Source organism: Hermetia illucens, chromosome 3 (assembly GCF_905115235.1).
Source record: "Hermetia illucens chromosome 3, iHerIll2.2.curated.20191125, whole genome shotgun sequence".
NCBI lineage: Eukaryota > Metazoa > Arthropoda > Insecta > Diptera > Stratiomyidae > Hermetia > Hermetia illucens.
The window spans coordinates 29,020,362-29,037,006 of NC_051851.1; the positions used below are offsets into that span (position 1 = coordinate 29,020,362).

At 42.9% G+C, this 16,645-nt stretch overlaps 1 protein-coding gene across 1 annotated transcript; it reads left to right on the top strand.

Moving 5' to 3' along the window:
* Positions 1 to 5,151: 5,151 nt before the first annotated feature.
* On the top strand, positions 5,152 to 15,070 carry LOC119651285 (protein ABHD18). The gene is made up of 7 exons (XM_038054799.1): positions 5,152 to 5,793; positions 11,448 to 11,715; positions 11,781 to 11,893; positions 11,957 to 12,095; positions 13,281 to 13,370; positions 13,437 to 14,299; positions 14,544 to 15,070. Exons 1-7 carry the CDS (start codon positions 5,702 to 5,704, stop codon positions 14,683 to 14,685), a joined length of 1,707 nt encoding a protein of 568 aa, XP_037910727.1. The 5' UTR covers positions 5,152 to 5,701; the 3' UTR covers positions 14,686 to 15,070.
* The last annotated feature ends 1,575 nt before the right edge of the window (positions 15,071 to 16,645 follow it).

Below are 16,645 nucleotides of genomic sequence, written 5' to 3' on the forward strand. Positions count from 1 at the left end.
GCGGTTCTTTGAATCCTATTAAGCTTCGTTCTATTGTATTTCTTCTTCAAAGCCTGCCACCATACAATAGATCCGTACGTCAGGATCGGACGCACTACAGCGGTGTACATCCAGAGAACCATCCTCGGCTGGAGACCCCATTTCCTGGCAAAGGTTCTCTTACAGGCATAGAAGGCTATACAGGCCTTCTTAACCCTCAGTTCTATGTTCAACCTCCAATTTAGCTTAGGATCCAGGATTACACCCAAATACTTCACATTAGAGGAAAGAACCAATCTTTGTTCATTCAGCCGTGGTAGATGGAATTCAGGTATCCTTGTCTTGGTGGTGAATAGCATCAGTTGCGTTTTGGTTGGGTTTATGCTGAGTCCGCATCTTGCGGCCCACAGGCACACCTTTCGCAACGCTCCTTCCATAATGTCGCTCATAATGGACAGAAACATCCCAGATACTAGTATCACCAAGTCGTCGGCATACGCCACCACCTTCACCCCGCTGCTGTCTAATGTACGTAAAATTTTGTCCATTACTATTAACCAGAGCACCGGTGAGATAGCACCACCCTGGGGCGTGCCTCTGTTCACAGCTCTGGTCAAGTGGTTGCCTCCCAGATCGGATTGGATTATCCTGGTACTCAGCATGGATATAATCCAATGCGTGAGATACCCCTCCAATCCAATACCGGTCAAGGCTTCCTTGATGGCGTTGGTACTGACGTTGTTGAAGGCTCCTTCTATATCCAAGAAGGCAGCAAGGGTATACTGCTTGTACTGCAGCGACCGCTCAACCGTGCCAATTACCTCGTGGAGGGCGGTTTCTGTGGATTTTCCTTTGAGGTAGGCATGCTGGGACTTGGAGAAAGGCGTTCTCTCCATAATCGTCCTTAAGTGAATGTCCAGGACGCGTTCTAGGGTCTTCAGCACGAAAGAGGTCAGGCTGATTGGTCGAAAGTCCTTCGCGGACTCATGACCGCGCCTGCCCGCTTTCGGTATGAAAACCACCCGTGCGCGCCTCCAGGACTGCGGTACGTATCCTAAAGTGATGCAGCTCCGGTAAATCTCAACAAGCCACGGCACAACCCTTTCCTGCTGCTTCTGTAGCATGACTGGCATTATGCCATCTGGGCCCGGAGATTTGTATGCGGAGAAGCTGTTTATAGCCCAGCCGATCCTATCCCCGGTAATTACCGATTTGATAGTCTCGCACAGCTGGGGTTGCCGCAAACCCTCCAAGCGAGGTTCTGACTCACAGTCCTCCTCGCTGGAGGGAAAGTGCGTTTGCACCAGCAGCTCCAAGGTTTCACTAGAAGATTCCGTCCAGGAGCCTTCCGACTTTTTAAGGAAGGATGGACTCTTATGTTCCTTGGACAGAATCTTATTGAGCCTCGCGGATTCACTAGTGCTTTCAATGTTCTGACAATAGTCTAGCCAAGACCGCCTCTTGGCGGTCCTGATGGCCGACTTGTACTTCTTTAGGCAGTCCTTGTATGGCTGCCAGTATTTTTGCCTGTAGCAGATGTTGAAGATTTCTCTGGTCAACTTCCTGAGACTAGAGAGATCTTCGTTCCACCACGGTGGCAGGGTCTTTTTGCTGTGCTTAGCAGGGCACGAGACTTTGAAGGCGGTATCAAAAGCCTTCTCCAGAGCCCCGACCTTTGACTCCAGTTCGTCTGTCGTGCCAATCCTACCAATTTGCGCACCGGAGAGTTTGTTCTTAATTACCTGACCAAACTTTCTCCAGTCGATCCTCCTGGGGTCTCTAAAGGGCTTGGGGACCTCTGCGGCGAGATCTAGACTGAAGAGTATCCAACTATGGTCAGAGAAGGATCTCTGGTCAGACACTCTCCAGTCCTCCACCCTAAGAATCCCGTTGTCGGTTATTAGGGTGATATCAAGGACCTCTTCCCAACCGTCACAGTTCTCCGAGCAAGGGAAATGAAAGGTTGGTGTACTGCCCCTGTTACACACCGATAAATTTGAAGTAATAATAAAATCAAAGAATGACTCACCCCTTTCGTTGATTTCAGAGCTGCCCCAAAGCGTATGCCTTGCATTTGCGTCGCAGCCTATCAGCAGGTTGGCTTTCTTTGGTGTTATGGTGTTCATCAGATGTTGTAGTTCTTGTGGCGGAGCTGATCGGTCGTGAGCCATGTACGCCGAGGAAATATACACGTTCTCTGCCCCCACCTGCTCCAGCTTGACCACAACTAGGTCACTGGAACTCAGGTCCGGGCACAGAAAAGCGTGCAGACTCTTCCTCGCAAGAATACATGCTCTAGGTTTAGCCTGATCAGCGTCTCCTGTGCTGTGGAATAGATTAAAATATTTGTTTTGGAGCCCTTTGATGGTTCGGTCGCTTCCGACCCAGGGCTCCTGTATTAATGCGATGTCGATGTCTTCCTCTAAGAGGAAGACGAGCAGATTAGCCGAGGCACACTTCGAGTGCTGCAGATTTATCTGCGTTACCCTCAGCATGATCTGCTTTCGTGGGGGGTTCGACAGCCCCCGTCGGACCGTCGATCGTCATCTCCTCCAACAGCTCGTTGGCGGCGTCGATTGGGTCAAGGTCGTCGTCCGGTTTTGCGGAGCGGAACACTTTTACTTTGGCATACCTGACTCCGAACCACACTTTGTAATCGGCCTTTTTCAGTGCCTCCAGGCACTCCTCGTTTATGCGGAGTAGTACGGGCTGGCTGTTTATCTGAGGTTCCTCCTCCTTTATAACAACCCAGTCGTCCATGGGAATCCCGTGGTTGTGAAGGCGCAGGAAATGGACCAGCTTGTCCTTCTCCATGCGGATCTTCGGCAACCAAATGCGAGCGACCGGTCTCCTGGGAATCTCGTCGTAAGGGATAGTCTTGAGCTTAACGCCCTCCCAAGCGTCGCTGATCTTAGCGACGCACGAGCCGAGAAAGTCCTTAGAGAACTGGTCCATGCAAGCTATTACGTGGAACCCACGGACCACATGAGATGAATCAAAGTGGGGAGTGAGTCCCGGGTGTTTGCCTCCGATTTCCACGAGATGTTCATAGACCATGCCCGACAGCCTAGCCTCAACACTGGTCCACACCTCCAGCGTTAGTTTGCCGCTAGCAGAATTGCCATCCGCCAGCGCCACCCATAAGTGACTCCTGGCCACATCGCTGAAGGTCTTCGCAGTACGTGGCCCGCCGGCTGACGGTTGCTGAACAATTTCCTTCGTATGTTGCTTGGCGTCTGCGCTCTTGCCCACTCTACTCCGCTTTTTATCTTGTTCGACCTCGTCTTGAGATCGGTTACGTTTTAGAGCGATGGGCTTCGCCTTCTGTTCGTCAGCCCGGCGTTTGCTGTTGTATTCATCAACAATCGCCTGGTATTTAGCGAGGTCTTTTTCATCCCGCTCGTCGACAGTACCGGCCTCCTTATTCTTGGCAATCTTGCCGAGAATATGCATGGCCTTCTGGTACTGACTCTTGAGCAGGACACCCGTGGACCTTCGCTTCTTAGCCGGTTTCCGGCGATTCTTGTCGGTTTTCGTTTTCGAGGGATCCCCCGACGCTGAGGGCTTCGGGTCAGGAGTACTATGTCTGGTACTCGCTACACCCAGCCTGACGGCAGTGGATTCCAGGCTAGAATCCACTAGTCCGTCTGACGCCTCGCTCCGTGAGGTCCCTGCGGTTGGTTTCAGCATAACGGTGCTACGGCTGGCACCGAGTGTACTGCTCTCGACGGCCACTGTCTCCTGGCTGGAGGCCAGCAGCTCGTCCTCCGATGATGCGCCTGGCATCATCGCCTCCTCTTCTATCGTCATTTTGGTTTTTTTATTATTAATTGAGTCCATGTCTTGGTCCCACGAGTAGTCCGGGAAGAATGTCCACCCTGGCCGGCCCGGCCACCAGGGTAAGGGTCTTATTTGAAACTGAAGGTGCCCAAGTTATTCAGAGTTCGCATACTAAAGACCAAGCTCCCCATTGGCCACGCAGCCCTCGGCGTATGCTGTTCCACCTTGGCTTGGGGTCCTATTAGCACCTTCTCCGATGCAGGGAGGACGATCCCCGGGCTGTTACTTCAGTCCATCCCCCCGCCAGATCTACTTGCCCCTAACACATGACCAGCAGACAAGCAGATCCTCGTCAGTTGGATGGGCCTACTCCCAGCCCGGCCCTACACACTCTTGGCCCGCCCGAAGACGGTTTCCAGCGGCCACCACGCGGAGGTCGTGTGAGGACTTGCCTAATTACGCAACTTTAACCTGAAGCATAATCAGACCAGGCCGCCTTACATAGGGAAACACAAAACCTTTTATACCTGAAGCGTCAAGCTTCCGGTTTCCCGACTTGTTTTCAAATGGACTCATATTGGACCCTTGAACTAATCCAAGAAAATTAAACTTATGCCGGGAACATGTTAGCTTTTCACTTAACGGTGAAACAACCCCTAAATCCAAACAATAATTTACATAACTCATTCTGGATTCACGAAAAGAACAGATTTTTGAACGTTTGATTTAATTGTCAATTTTTTACATTTACCACAGTGTTTCCATCAGAATTATTGTTGCCCTTTTCCTAAGCGCATTTGACTCCAGTATCTTGTAGCTTGGTTTCGTTATCACTGCTCTCTTCAAAACTCTTTTCAAAATTGCTTAATCAGTTTCATTCCGTTTTATTATGAACTAATACGTACTACATCCACATTATGAATACACGTTGCATATGAGGCTTGTTTTTGAAAACAAGTGTTGGTTTTGATTATCGCCACAAATGCCTCCACTTCACTTTGTTGATAGATTCTCCTTATTTGATATCAAATACGACGCATTCCATGCTATGAATATAGCATGGACATGTGTATTTCAGTTATACGCTTGTGCAAAAAAACACATTGCAAGCAACGTGTGAAAATTGTAAACAATGCAGTTTCTTCCGCCCCCAATTCCACGTTGCCGGTGCGGTTACGTGACCTTTGAATCGGTACAAAACGGTCGATGAAAGCTCATTCGCGCACAAAGGCCGGCATCAGAATTTGGTAAACAATCTCGCAATCGCCGAGTGCACCGTCTCCTCTCTTCGTAAATAATCGGTAAACAAATGTCATCCTGTGACGTTTCGCATTTTTCTTATCAGAATCGTAATTCAAAAGTGTATCGGCGAATTGCGCTTTTCGGCGAGCGCCAAGTGTCGGTGTTTGTCGTAATTTCGGACAAATGAAAAAACATTTGTGACTCAAAATTATTTGTTAGAAAGAACCAACCCTCTGGCTGACGTGCATCCGAGCAGGGCGGCAAACGAGCTTTCTTGTCGCTTGCGATCCAAGAAAACCGGACAAATAAATAGGACGGAATCTCAGTAGACGATCGATGGTGGTCAAGTGCGGAAATCATCCGAAGCGAGAAATTGTGAAAGAACTTTATCTTCAAACAGACTTGTTTGGATTCAATTGATAGTGGACAGTTACAAGGCAGTGAACATTTCAAAAGTGCAGTGCTCCCTCCATATCGAACTGCTTTGTTTATTTTGTGGTTGTAAACAGAAAGAATCAGTGAAAGTGTTACGATAAGTGGACGCAGTGCCGGAACAGAAATCTGAAATATTTTATTTTATCATTTTCGCCTGGTGCGCTTCCTTTAAGTTCGTGGTCTATCAGCAAAAAGAAGAATCTTCGCGAAAGAAGCCGGACGAGTGGGCAAGAAGGAGCTAATTTAGTGTCAAACAACTTCAATTATGCCACCCAGCCGCCTCGATGCGATTTACAGACGCCTGCTTATCACTCGATTTTTCGAGAAAGGTTGGGGTAAGCCGGAGAACCTTCGAAGGTAAGTGTTTGCTTGACTTTAGATACTACGTGACTCGTAACGCATCGTTTCTGGGTCAACATATTTGATGTGTGCACCCCAAACCATTTCTCCAGGCGGCCGCAATTAACTCGTTGAATGCCATCCAACTACGTTTTGCTGTTGTTATCATCTTGTTGGCGAAAAATGCGCACATTCGATATGGAAAAAAGTCCTTGAAAACTCGTTTGTTGACTATGCAAAATTATTCATTGGTGGGGACGGCAAACAAGAAGATTGTTTTGAATTTATTATGGTGCGATAGGGGCTTGTGTACGACTCAATAATATGCGGCCAAAAACGTTTCCATTTGATTCTAGAAGAAAAAGAAAGAGAAGGAAACTTGTGAAAGCCACTGAACTGGGCTGGCCCCCGCGGGCCCCATAATCTGCCAACGACTTGTCTTTGGGTTACGTCACTGCAAGTGTTTGGCGAAAGCCGGCATCGGATGATGTTTTTTCGATTCGTGAGATAGAATATCGCGCGATATCGGACGATATTTGCTGAAAATTGGGCCACGAAGTGTGGACACCTATCCTGCACTGATCGTATGATCACTGTGGAGGTGTTCGCATGCGTGACAAAATTTTCTATTCTGGGTGGACGTAAATCGCTCGCTATCTTGATGAGTTATAAATAACATCGCTTGGATTGTTCAAAACAGCTGTGGGAGAATAAGCAATAATATCCGGCAGCATGCACATATTATGAGCAATGAACTTGGTAATTGGGTGGTTTTTGAAGTGAACTTTTATTGTGAACGGTAGTGAGCCAGTAACAGTCGAAGATATCGTTCTACTTGGATAACAGGTTGCCTTTGAACAACACGCTAAGGTTATCGATTTATAGTGCATAAAGGGGGAGGTTATTGCCATTTAAACATAATTTTCAGAGTAGGCTCCATGAGCGAATTTGTTAAAGAATTTCGGTATTTATAGGCTAAATATTATATAAAACTACACGACCACATTTTGAAACTGGATTATAATTGAGAAAAGGGGAAATACTTAACGAAAAACAGTGGTTTCCGTGACGTGTCGCCTCCTAGTATTACGATTTGGGAAAGTTGTAGTTGATCAAAACTATACGGTTGAATCGTCTTTTTCTTAAAGGTTTTGTGTAACACAACACCTTATTAAAATCGATTTACTATCTTTCTGTCTGTCTGTCTAAATAATCAACCGAAAAATTTGAAAAAAATCAAGAGGCTGCCAATGTATGGTGCCTAGGCTCCGAAATATCCTCCATGTTGATATCTGTTAATATTACTATAATGCTTAGTAATGGGCTGCAAAACTACCCTTAAGTTCATCTTGGGATCACGAAACGTTGACCATTGTAGGCAATAACATAGAGCATGATCGTATCAAGTTTGGTGGAAATCGCACTATTACTAACAAAGTTATCATGGGTCAAAATTGTCACTTCTTTGCAAATCCAAAACTTTGAATGTCGATATCGCACGAAAGTGGATATTCTCACATAATATATGCATATATTACTTGCTACGTACTAATGGGACAAATACGCACTCAAATGACTTCATAAAAGAAGTACACAAAACCTTTCGTACTTGAAGCGTCCGGGTTCCGGTTTACCGAGTTGTTAATTGATGGGCCCAAGAGAAGCTAATCAATGCTACAAAACAGTCCCGAAGAAGCCATACAACTATGTCTCACCATCGATACCCGACGAAGCCAAGGATGCATTGAACGGTGAGAAATAACAAAGCGCTGGGTGTGGATGAAATATCTGCGGGGATACTAAAAGCAAGGAATATAGGGAGGGCAGCAAAGCTTCATGGGCTCATAAATACTATTTGGCGTAATAAAACTAAAAGGTGGCAAACTCAGCTGCGATAACTATAGGGGGTTATCATAGTTGTGGACATCTTATAAAGTACTGTCAAAAATAATTGTAAGAAAGCTCGAACCCTTTCCAAAAGCTGTTGTTGGCCACTACCAGGTATTCTTAGTAAAACAGATCTTGCTAAAGTGCTGAGATTATAATGTTGATTTCCATCAAATTTTTATTGACTTTCAACAGGGATACGACAGTATCGATCTATTGATACATTAAAAACGGTGAGAAACAATAAAGCTTTAGACTCACCAGAATGGTTAGATTGATCAGAATAAGAATGTCAGTGGATCTGAATGATAAACTACTATATACATCATTCCAAAAAGTGGCATATGTGAATGATATATATATCCTGGCGTGAACAAAGGAGGCACTGGTGAAACTATATGAAGTAGCGAAGTAATTTGGCCCAAAAATAAACGGTCTTCTCGACCAAAATCGTGACATCGCGCCAATTAGGTAAAACGCGACACTAAATAATTACCAACTTCGAACAAGTCGACAGTTTTGTGTATTTAGACACAATCTCATAACAGACAACAACAAAATAGGCGAAATCAACCGGCGGATTATGCTTGCGAACAAAACATTTTACTTCTACCAATCTTGAAAAATAAAAATGTATTTAGGAAAACAAAGTTCCGAATATATAAAACATTGATTCCACCTGCCCTGTCTTAAGGCAGTGAGATGTGGACATGAAACAGGCGGACATGAAAGAATCAATGCTTTCGAACGTCGAGGTTCCAGGAGAATCTTAGGCCAAGTAAGGATGGACCGCGGATCGTAAATGAGATTTAATGAGATAAAACAGTGAGTTATAACTATTATATTTTGAATCTGAATCTATCTATATTGGAAAGCTCCAGTGAAAATGCCATGTAGAAAGTACGCACGACGGAGGAACACCCAAATCAAACCCCAAAACAGTGCAAGGACTCTGTGAATAACGCAATTTACGCGCCGTTTGGTTTCCGGAATCGGGAGACGCGGCCGCTGATCAAAGAAGAATGGCGACGACGACTTCGGGGGCGTATGGCTAACATCGGACCGTAGCGGCGTAGAAGAAAAAGAAAAGTTTGAATCGAGTAATAGTATCGATGTGAGCGACTTGGTCTCCGCCCTTGTTAGAGGGCTTCAAGATAAGTTACAAGCCAAGCCAAATCGTCTATATTGCAATTACAATCGAGACTGCCAACTTATGAGGGTCAAACATCAATCGAGGTGACGAAAGAGAGACACTTGACTCCAAGATGAAACATTAAATGTTTCGACATTCGAAGAGAATGAGGTAGCACATAACTACTCGTCGAATATTCAGTAAAGGAGCTATTGTCAAAATTAAAATTTTTAATTCAGAAAAAAAAGCTTTTGATTTCTTCGCTCATTTTCTAAAATCTTAGCAATAATTCAATAGGTTTAAACAAAAATTGTCTAGTTTTCGAGTTCAAATGATGTGCAGCCCATCGTATCCATCGTATAAACTTCATTCCATGGCCTTCTTAAGACACGGATTAACTTTGTGACTAGAATCAGAGTGCCGCTGAGGCAAGCACAACGGTACTGGTATATACTGAGGGTATGGCTCAGCTTTCATATTGGTGGATGCAAGACCTACTTAAATCTCTACTGAAGGTCGGCTTGGGCGTAACCGCAACCCCCATTAAAAATAAAAGTTCATCATAAACGGGAAATTCGGAATTCTCCTGAGAAATGTAAATTCACAGGGCTATCCTGGTTCCCATGCTACCAGTATTCCTCTGATAAGAATGAATACAGGCGATGACGGCTTTATGGTTTCTTACCAGGGCAGAGGCAAATCGTCAGACGCTGCCTCACCTTTGCCCTAGGAGCAGCGTGACCGAAGCGGCTCGCAGATGTTAAGTGCTCCTTTATATAATTCGCAGAACACAAGATGACTACGAATTATATTGAGCGCAAATCCGCCTTATTGACCAGAGCTTGGCCAGAGCTGAAAGTATTTTTTTGAGAATTGTGGGATCTTAAGTCCGCATCAACTTAATGCCGGACCGGACCAAATGGGCAGCAATTTACACCCTCTTTTTTTGGTCCACGAACCCCTTGTTTAAGGCTTAGCACCCAAACTTGTAAAATTTTGTGACCAAACCCACTTCAGATGAGCCTCCGTGCAGGCTTGAGACGGATCACCTATATAAGCCTTGGAGTATTCGCTCATTGCATCACGACCAGCAAGTCATAGTGGTTGCAGCGTTTTTTGGTGCCACCACCTGAAGATTCTCCTCGGCCACTTGGTTTTAGTCTACCCGACAGGGTTGCTGCTCCGTCTTCCTGGCCGTCATCGATCGACATGACAAGGGGATTTTGATCCATAACAATGCTAGCCCCCTTGCGGCGAAAATTTATTTGCTCAGATCTATGGCGCATGGCTTTTCGACAACTACGAACAAACCAAGAGATAGATTCATTCATCGAAAAGGTTTCCGTTTTTGGACGAAAAGATAACAAGAAGTAGTGGAAAACGATAGACAATTCTTTGAGTAATGCAACTATGAGAAAAAACTCTTCCACCTCAAACAATTTGGGTTTTCTGGCGGTAGATTCCAAAAGTTAAATGAAATAAAAGCCCCCATATGCTGGCCTTAATAGATGTTTATACTAGAACAACTATTGTGCATATTGTCCCCCTTAATCATGTTTAGTTTGAATTAATTTTAAATGATATCCTTGTATTTGCCAACTAAGAAGATCGCATTATACCCGCAAATTTGCAGGAGAGCCATATTATTTGGTAAATAGAAATTAGGACCGTTCTAATCTGTACCAGAGTGACACACACGAAATTGTTACTTGGGCAAGATTCTTTCGTTGGTCATTTCGAGAAGAGATCTAATTTAAGTTCAAACAGAAAATCATTAGCGTACATGAAAAAGCCTCGATTATAGTTGATTCCGAATAGGTGGTTAGTGCTCTTCACTTCGACGGGAATTCTAGGGCGATAAATAACTTATGTTCTGGTGGGAAAAGTCGATAAGAAAATTTCGTTATCGCCAAGTGCTCCGCTGCGTGATTATATTGATTACGTAGGTCTCCATCGTATCAACAGAATTTTTATGTTGTTAAGGAACTGTATGTAGAATAGTTCAAGGGAGATTGCAATTGATTAAAAGTACTACATCAGGTTATCAGCATGGGGTCTATTTAACTCTTACTTGATAATTATTTCGCTAAATGCTTTCCTGTTTTCATCATTCCTTGGATTTTTGATAGGAGGGAGTTCCATTCCTTGTATTTTCCCTTGCATTATTTTAGGGACTAGGTTGTGTTTATTCTTTTTGTTAATGACGAAGTAGCATTAACTCCCCGAACAATAAAACAGGAATTTCTCTCCGTTCTCATTCTGTCAATGCAGTTATATATAACCTTGTTATTCACAAGATAAGGTCTCGCTTGTGCGTTTATGATACGCTCACACCTGATCGCAAATGGAAGTGATTCACTCTATTGGAACAAACAAGTCCCCTGATTTATGAACATGCGATTGTTCCCTGTAGTTCTATTACATAATAAAGTAGAATGATCTATTAGCAGCATGTTTGTTGTGTTCAGATACTTTCTAGGTAGTTATTGTGTTTCTGCTGCTATTTCAATAGAAACTGCGGTTGCATAGTAAAAGTTTATATTAGGTTCAGGATTATGTAATTAAATTTGATCACTATCAATGTAATAAGAATGTTCGAAGTAGTTGTTCTTCCTTCAGAATATATTTAATTGCAATTTTGTTAATATTCCAGACTATTCGAATTCCGTAAAATCGTCTCAAACCGTGAAGCATGCTACAAACTGGTCCCAGAAGATTATCCCGTCGAAATAACGAAAGAAGAAAAAACCTCAGAATGCACAATACTAGAAGGAAAATTCATGACACCACTAGAACTACATTTACCCGGACTGGTACCGAAAGCTGCACAAGAAGCTCATTTTCAAGTGATGCTGCCAAATAAATGGCGTGACCCGAATCACAAGCCAATCTGTCTGCATTTAGCCGGTACCGGCGATCATGTAAGTAATCAATGGTTTTTGATCTGTTCGTAAAGATCGAAAGCAAAGTATCGTTGATGTTGTAGTATTATTGGAGAAGAAGAAATTTTATTGCGAAACCACTATTGCGAGAAGCTGGATTGGGTGCAATTATCTTGGAGAATCCATTCTACGGTGTACGAAAACCTGAGGATCAAGTGTAAGTATTTGGGTTTATTCTAAAGAGTGCAAATCGTTACAAGTTTAAATTTTTCATTAATAGGAGGTCGAATTTGCACAATGTCTCTGATATTTTCGTAATGGGAGGTTGTCTAGTCCTGGAGTCATTAGTATTGCTACATTGGTGTGAGCGAAATGGTTTTGGTCCTTTAGGAATCACTGGGTTGTCGATGGGTGGACATGTAAGTAGATTTTTTGGAGAGTTAATTCTAATCTAGAGATGTGAAGTGATATATTGGGTTGAAGGAAAAGTAATGTCGTATTTGTGATCGAATTTTAACGCTTTTTTTAACATACTTAGAATTATCTGATTTAAGTCAAATATGCGCCGTTTTGTTCACAAACTTATTGCCATTTAGAAGGCAACTCCATTATCCCCCTCCTTATTTGTAAAAAACTCAGACAGCCAGTTTTCGCAAGCCTCTTTTGAGGCGAACTTAGTAGCACCAAGAGCGTTTTGCATGGACCGGAAGAGATGGTAATCACTTGGTGCCAGGTCCGGACTATACTGTGGGTGCGATAGAACATCCCATCCGAGCTCCGGTAGGTTCTGGCGGGTCATCGAAGATGTGTGAGGCAGAGCGTTGTCCTGGTGGAACAGAAGACCATTCCTATTGACCAATCCTGGCCGCTTCTGGTCAATCGCCTGCTTGAAACGGTCGAGTTGCTCCCAGTAGTCACCATCCACTTCAAAAATGGGTCGAATTCGTTCCGTTTCAGCAATGCATCGCAGGCGTTGATTCGGTCCAAGAGATTTTTTTGGGTCAACTCACGTGGCACCCAAACATCCAGCTTTTTTGCAATCTTCTGCAAATGGTTCCAAACGGTTTTATGGTCCTTACCCAATTCCTGGCCAATCGAGCGAATGCTCACATGCCGGTCTACTTGGATGATTTCGATGATTTTATCGGTTTTTACGACGATTGGCCTACCAGTACGGGGTGTATCTTCGACATCCACTACACCAGAACGAAATCAATCGAATCAACGCTGTGCTGTGCGAATCGTTACAGTATCGGACCCATAAACTTCACAAATTTTTTTGGCCGCCTTCGTTGCATTTTTACCTCTCAGGTAGTAAAAATGTAAAATATGACGAATTTCTTCCTTGGTGGACTCCATCTTTGACGCGCTTTAACTTGAGATTGAAACGTACGATCATAAAACTGTCAAAGAGACACATGTAGCCCAGATTGTCGTCTTCCGTATAGTATGACCCGATGCGATAAGTACAACACAAGATATGTTTAAGTGTCGCCATCTATTGACAAAATACGACATTGCTTTTTCCCCAATATAAGGTAGATAATCTGAGTGCATCAAGATTGCCCTTTAGGGTCAAATTTCTGACCACATTCATCTTTCAGATGGCTTCACTGGCAGCTACAAACTGGCCAAAACCCTTAGTATTAGTTCCTTGTCTGTCGTGGTCAACGGCTTCGGCTGTATTCACAACGGTAAGTAATATTCATCCACGATTGAGAAATTTTCATTGTAACAAAACCAAAATCGATTTTTTTTAGGGTGTTATGAGCCAATCTATAAACTGGGATATGCTTGAAACACAGTATTTTTCCGATGGTCAATATCGCGAACGATTGGCAAAAATGGTCACAGTGATAGATGAAGCATTTATGGCTGGTCAGCATTTCGTGAAGAATTACCCTAGCACAATAAAGGATCTACAACACGATCTTAAAGAAGCGAAAATCTCTAGATCCACATCCCCTGTAGATGTATCAAAAAGGAGTAGTACAAATCCAAACATAATTCACTTAGATAAGGAAAATTCATTACAATTATCAGAGTCACTTCACAATAAGTTATGGTCCACCGATCGATACGAGCTTACAAACTGTGAAGTGAATGAGCTGAACGAGAAAATTAAGGCTGTGCAAGATAAACTCCGAATGGAAAGACACCATAACGAATTCTTGAAAAATCCAACGAAAATCAGCACAGAGACTCTAGTCAACGCCACAAGTGATACAATTTCACCTGGTTCTACTGCAACGAAATTGCCATCCGTTCAGGAATCCAAAACCGAGGAAGAGTCAACATTAACGAAATTAATGAACTCAATTTTGCCAGCGACAACTTCTGCTGTCGCGACTCGGCAAGCAGAAAAAATTGACATCACAAAGACAAAGTGGTGGGAACGTGAAGCTTTACAATTTATGCGTGGCATGATGGATGAATGTACGCATTTGAAAAATTTCTCGGTGCCATATGATACCTCATTAATAACAGCCGTTTGTGCCAAAGATGATGCCTACGTTCCCCGCGATGGATGCACAAGCTTGGAGGATATCTGGCCCGGAGCTGAGATTAGGTATTTAGACGCTGGTCATGTGAGCGCTTATGTTCTGCATCAGAAACTGTTTAGGTATGCATCAAGTTGTATCTTCTACAATCGGAAATTATCTTTTTATTGAAAGTTGAAAGCATTTATAATATAATTGATCACATACCACATAACGTTTTGAAAGAGGAAGATCAAGGTCAATGATTTCGTTTCCAATAGGCTCTCGATCTCCCTAAAAAGTTACTCTTACAAAAGAGACCTTCACTTCTACCACAATGTCAGCTTTGATATCTCATTTATTTCTTTCTTTCCAAAATCATTTCAGGTCAAGCATTATTGGAGCATTTGAACGTGCTAAACGAAAGCGCGAACAAAACGGAAATGTATGTGAACCAATTTCCAGCTGTGCATTATCCTACGATGACCTGCAACGGCGATACCAGGATCAAATGCAGTTTTACAATTAAGTAAATGCTCGTTTCTGTTTTACGTTTAAAGCAGTGAAATTTTTCAAGTAAATTGAATTAGAGGCAGAAGAAATCTGATGAAGCAGAACTTGAGAACAATAAATTTATTCATGCAAAGCATGAGACAAAATATTACTTTATACAAATTGTTTGCACAGATATATTAAAATGTTCTTGTTATTATTTGATGCCACGCTTGATAGCAGTTGTACATAATATTTTGCATCTTCTTATAATTTTTGTTGAAATGCAAATACTTGAATTGTTGATAGTAAGCTTGTATTTGAATTTATTATCAACGAATTTTTTTATATTGTGATATAAATGAAATTTATAACAAACATTTGATACACTTTTAGTAATAAAATCTATTTATTTAAAAGTTGAAGTGTTTATTTGACCCAGAAACATCGAATTTTGGAAGGCGATTCAGTCCCGCGAATATTTTGCAATTAAATGTATTTTTCCATTGGGGGTTGTACGTGACTTTCAAATGTTGATAACAAATCACACCGACCTTTGGAGCACAGAAAACTAAACATGAACAATGAGATCATACGAAAAATGGCAATATCAGCGTAATTATCACTTGGAGTAATATGAAAGTCTGTTGCCTTATGTAAATTACTATCAGTTTTCAGACTAGCATCACAAATAGAACATATAGCCCTTCTCGATTTTACGGGCTTGCTTGAAAGTTTCTTTCGAGTACAAAGAACGCCCCACAGATGATGACAGCACTCATCCTACCTAGGGGGAGTAGAGTTAAGCAACCTCCGAGGTTTACTAATTACTGGTTTTGTGCCGAGACTTCACTGCCTTACCTAACGTTTTTGACAGGAGAATAAATCCTTGAAATTTTAGGCAAGTTATATTTATTGATATTGTTAGGAGACCGCTAAAGTCACGAACCATTTTGGGAAAATTGAGTTTAAAGTTTTGAAGGTCTTTGAAAGGCATATTTCTAAAGTTGCAAATTGCAGCTAAGTTGCAAGTATGTAAGCAAGATGCGATCACTGCTTCAAGTTGCAGCAACGGATATAAGAACATAACATTTTGATCTTTGTGGACGCAGCCTCGGGGTGGCAACCAAGTTGTACACTCTTGTTTGTGGGTGAGCTGGCGAATAGTCATAGTTTCTGAAATCAGCACTGAAAATCTGATGTTTGATGTGTCCATAGAAGGTCGCTCGCATAGAAAATGTTCCGTCGATTGCACTTTCTCATTACAGGATAGACACGTAACATTTTGTAGAATTCCTATTCTGCACATATGCCCAGCTAGTGAATTATGTCTAGTAAGACTGCCAACAATATTGCTGTAAGTCTTCTTGCTTTTTGGCAGGTTGAACTTGGCAGTATGTTTGTTTCTAGGTATATCTAGCAGGAATTAGCCAATGTCACTCCAATTATTGAGTCCGGTCCCGTAAAGGCAGAAATTGAACCCTGTTTTGCTAAGGCACCTAAGATTTACCTTTACACAGCTACATCATCATCCTGGTTGCTGCTTTTAGGATCGCATACACCTCAGTGTGGAAGATTGTTGCAAATTGCCCAAAAGGAAAAGCTCAAAACTGTACACGGCCATGAGAGAATTCGTCAGGCATCAGTTGATAAACCGCTTGGTGTAGTTGATCGCCTCCATATTTAACCAATTCGGCTGTAATTCCAAGGGTTTCTGACGATTTATGATTTTTAAGCCTATGAGTTGCACGGACTACTTCGTCGTCTTCAGTTGGCGGGACCTCTCTAACTCGCCAATATTTTGCTTGTTGAGGAGCTCATCAAAATACTCAATCCATCGCTCCAATATGCCCATTCTGTCGAAAATAATATTTCCCTCTTTGTTCCAGGTGTTTATGGGTTCATCCTGCTGACTTGTTGGTAAAACTTGCCTGGTGCGGTTGTTCCCTGTGTTATTCGAGTTCACAGATCTGTTGGTTCTCTCAGGCTTTTTTTCA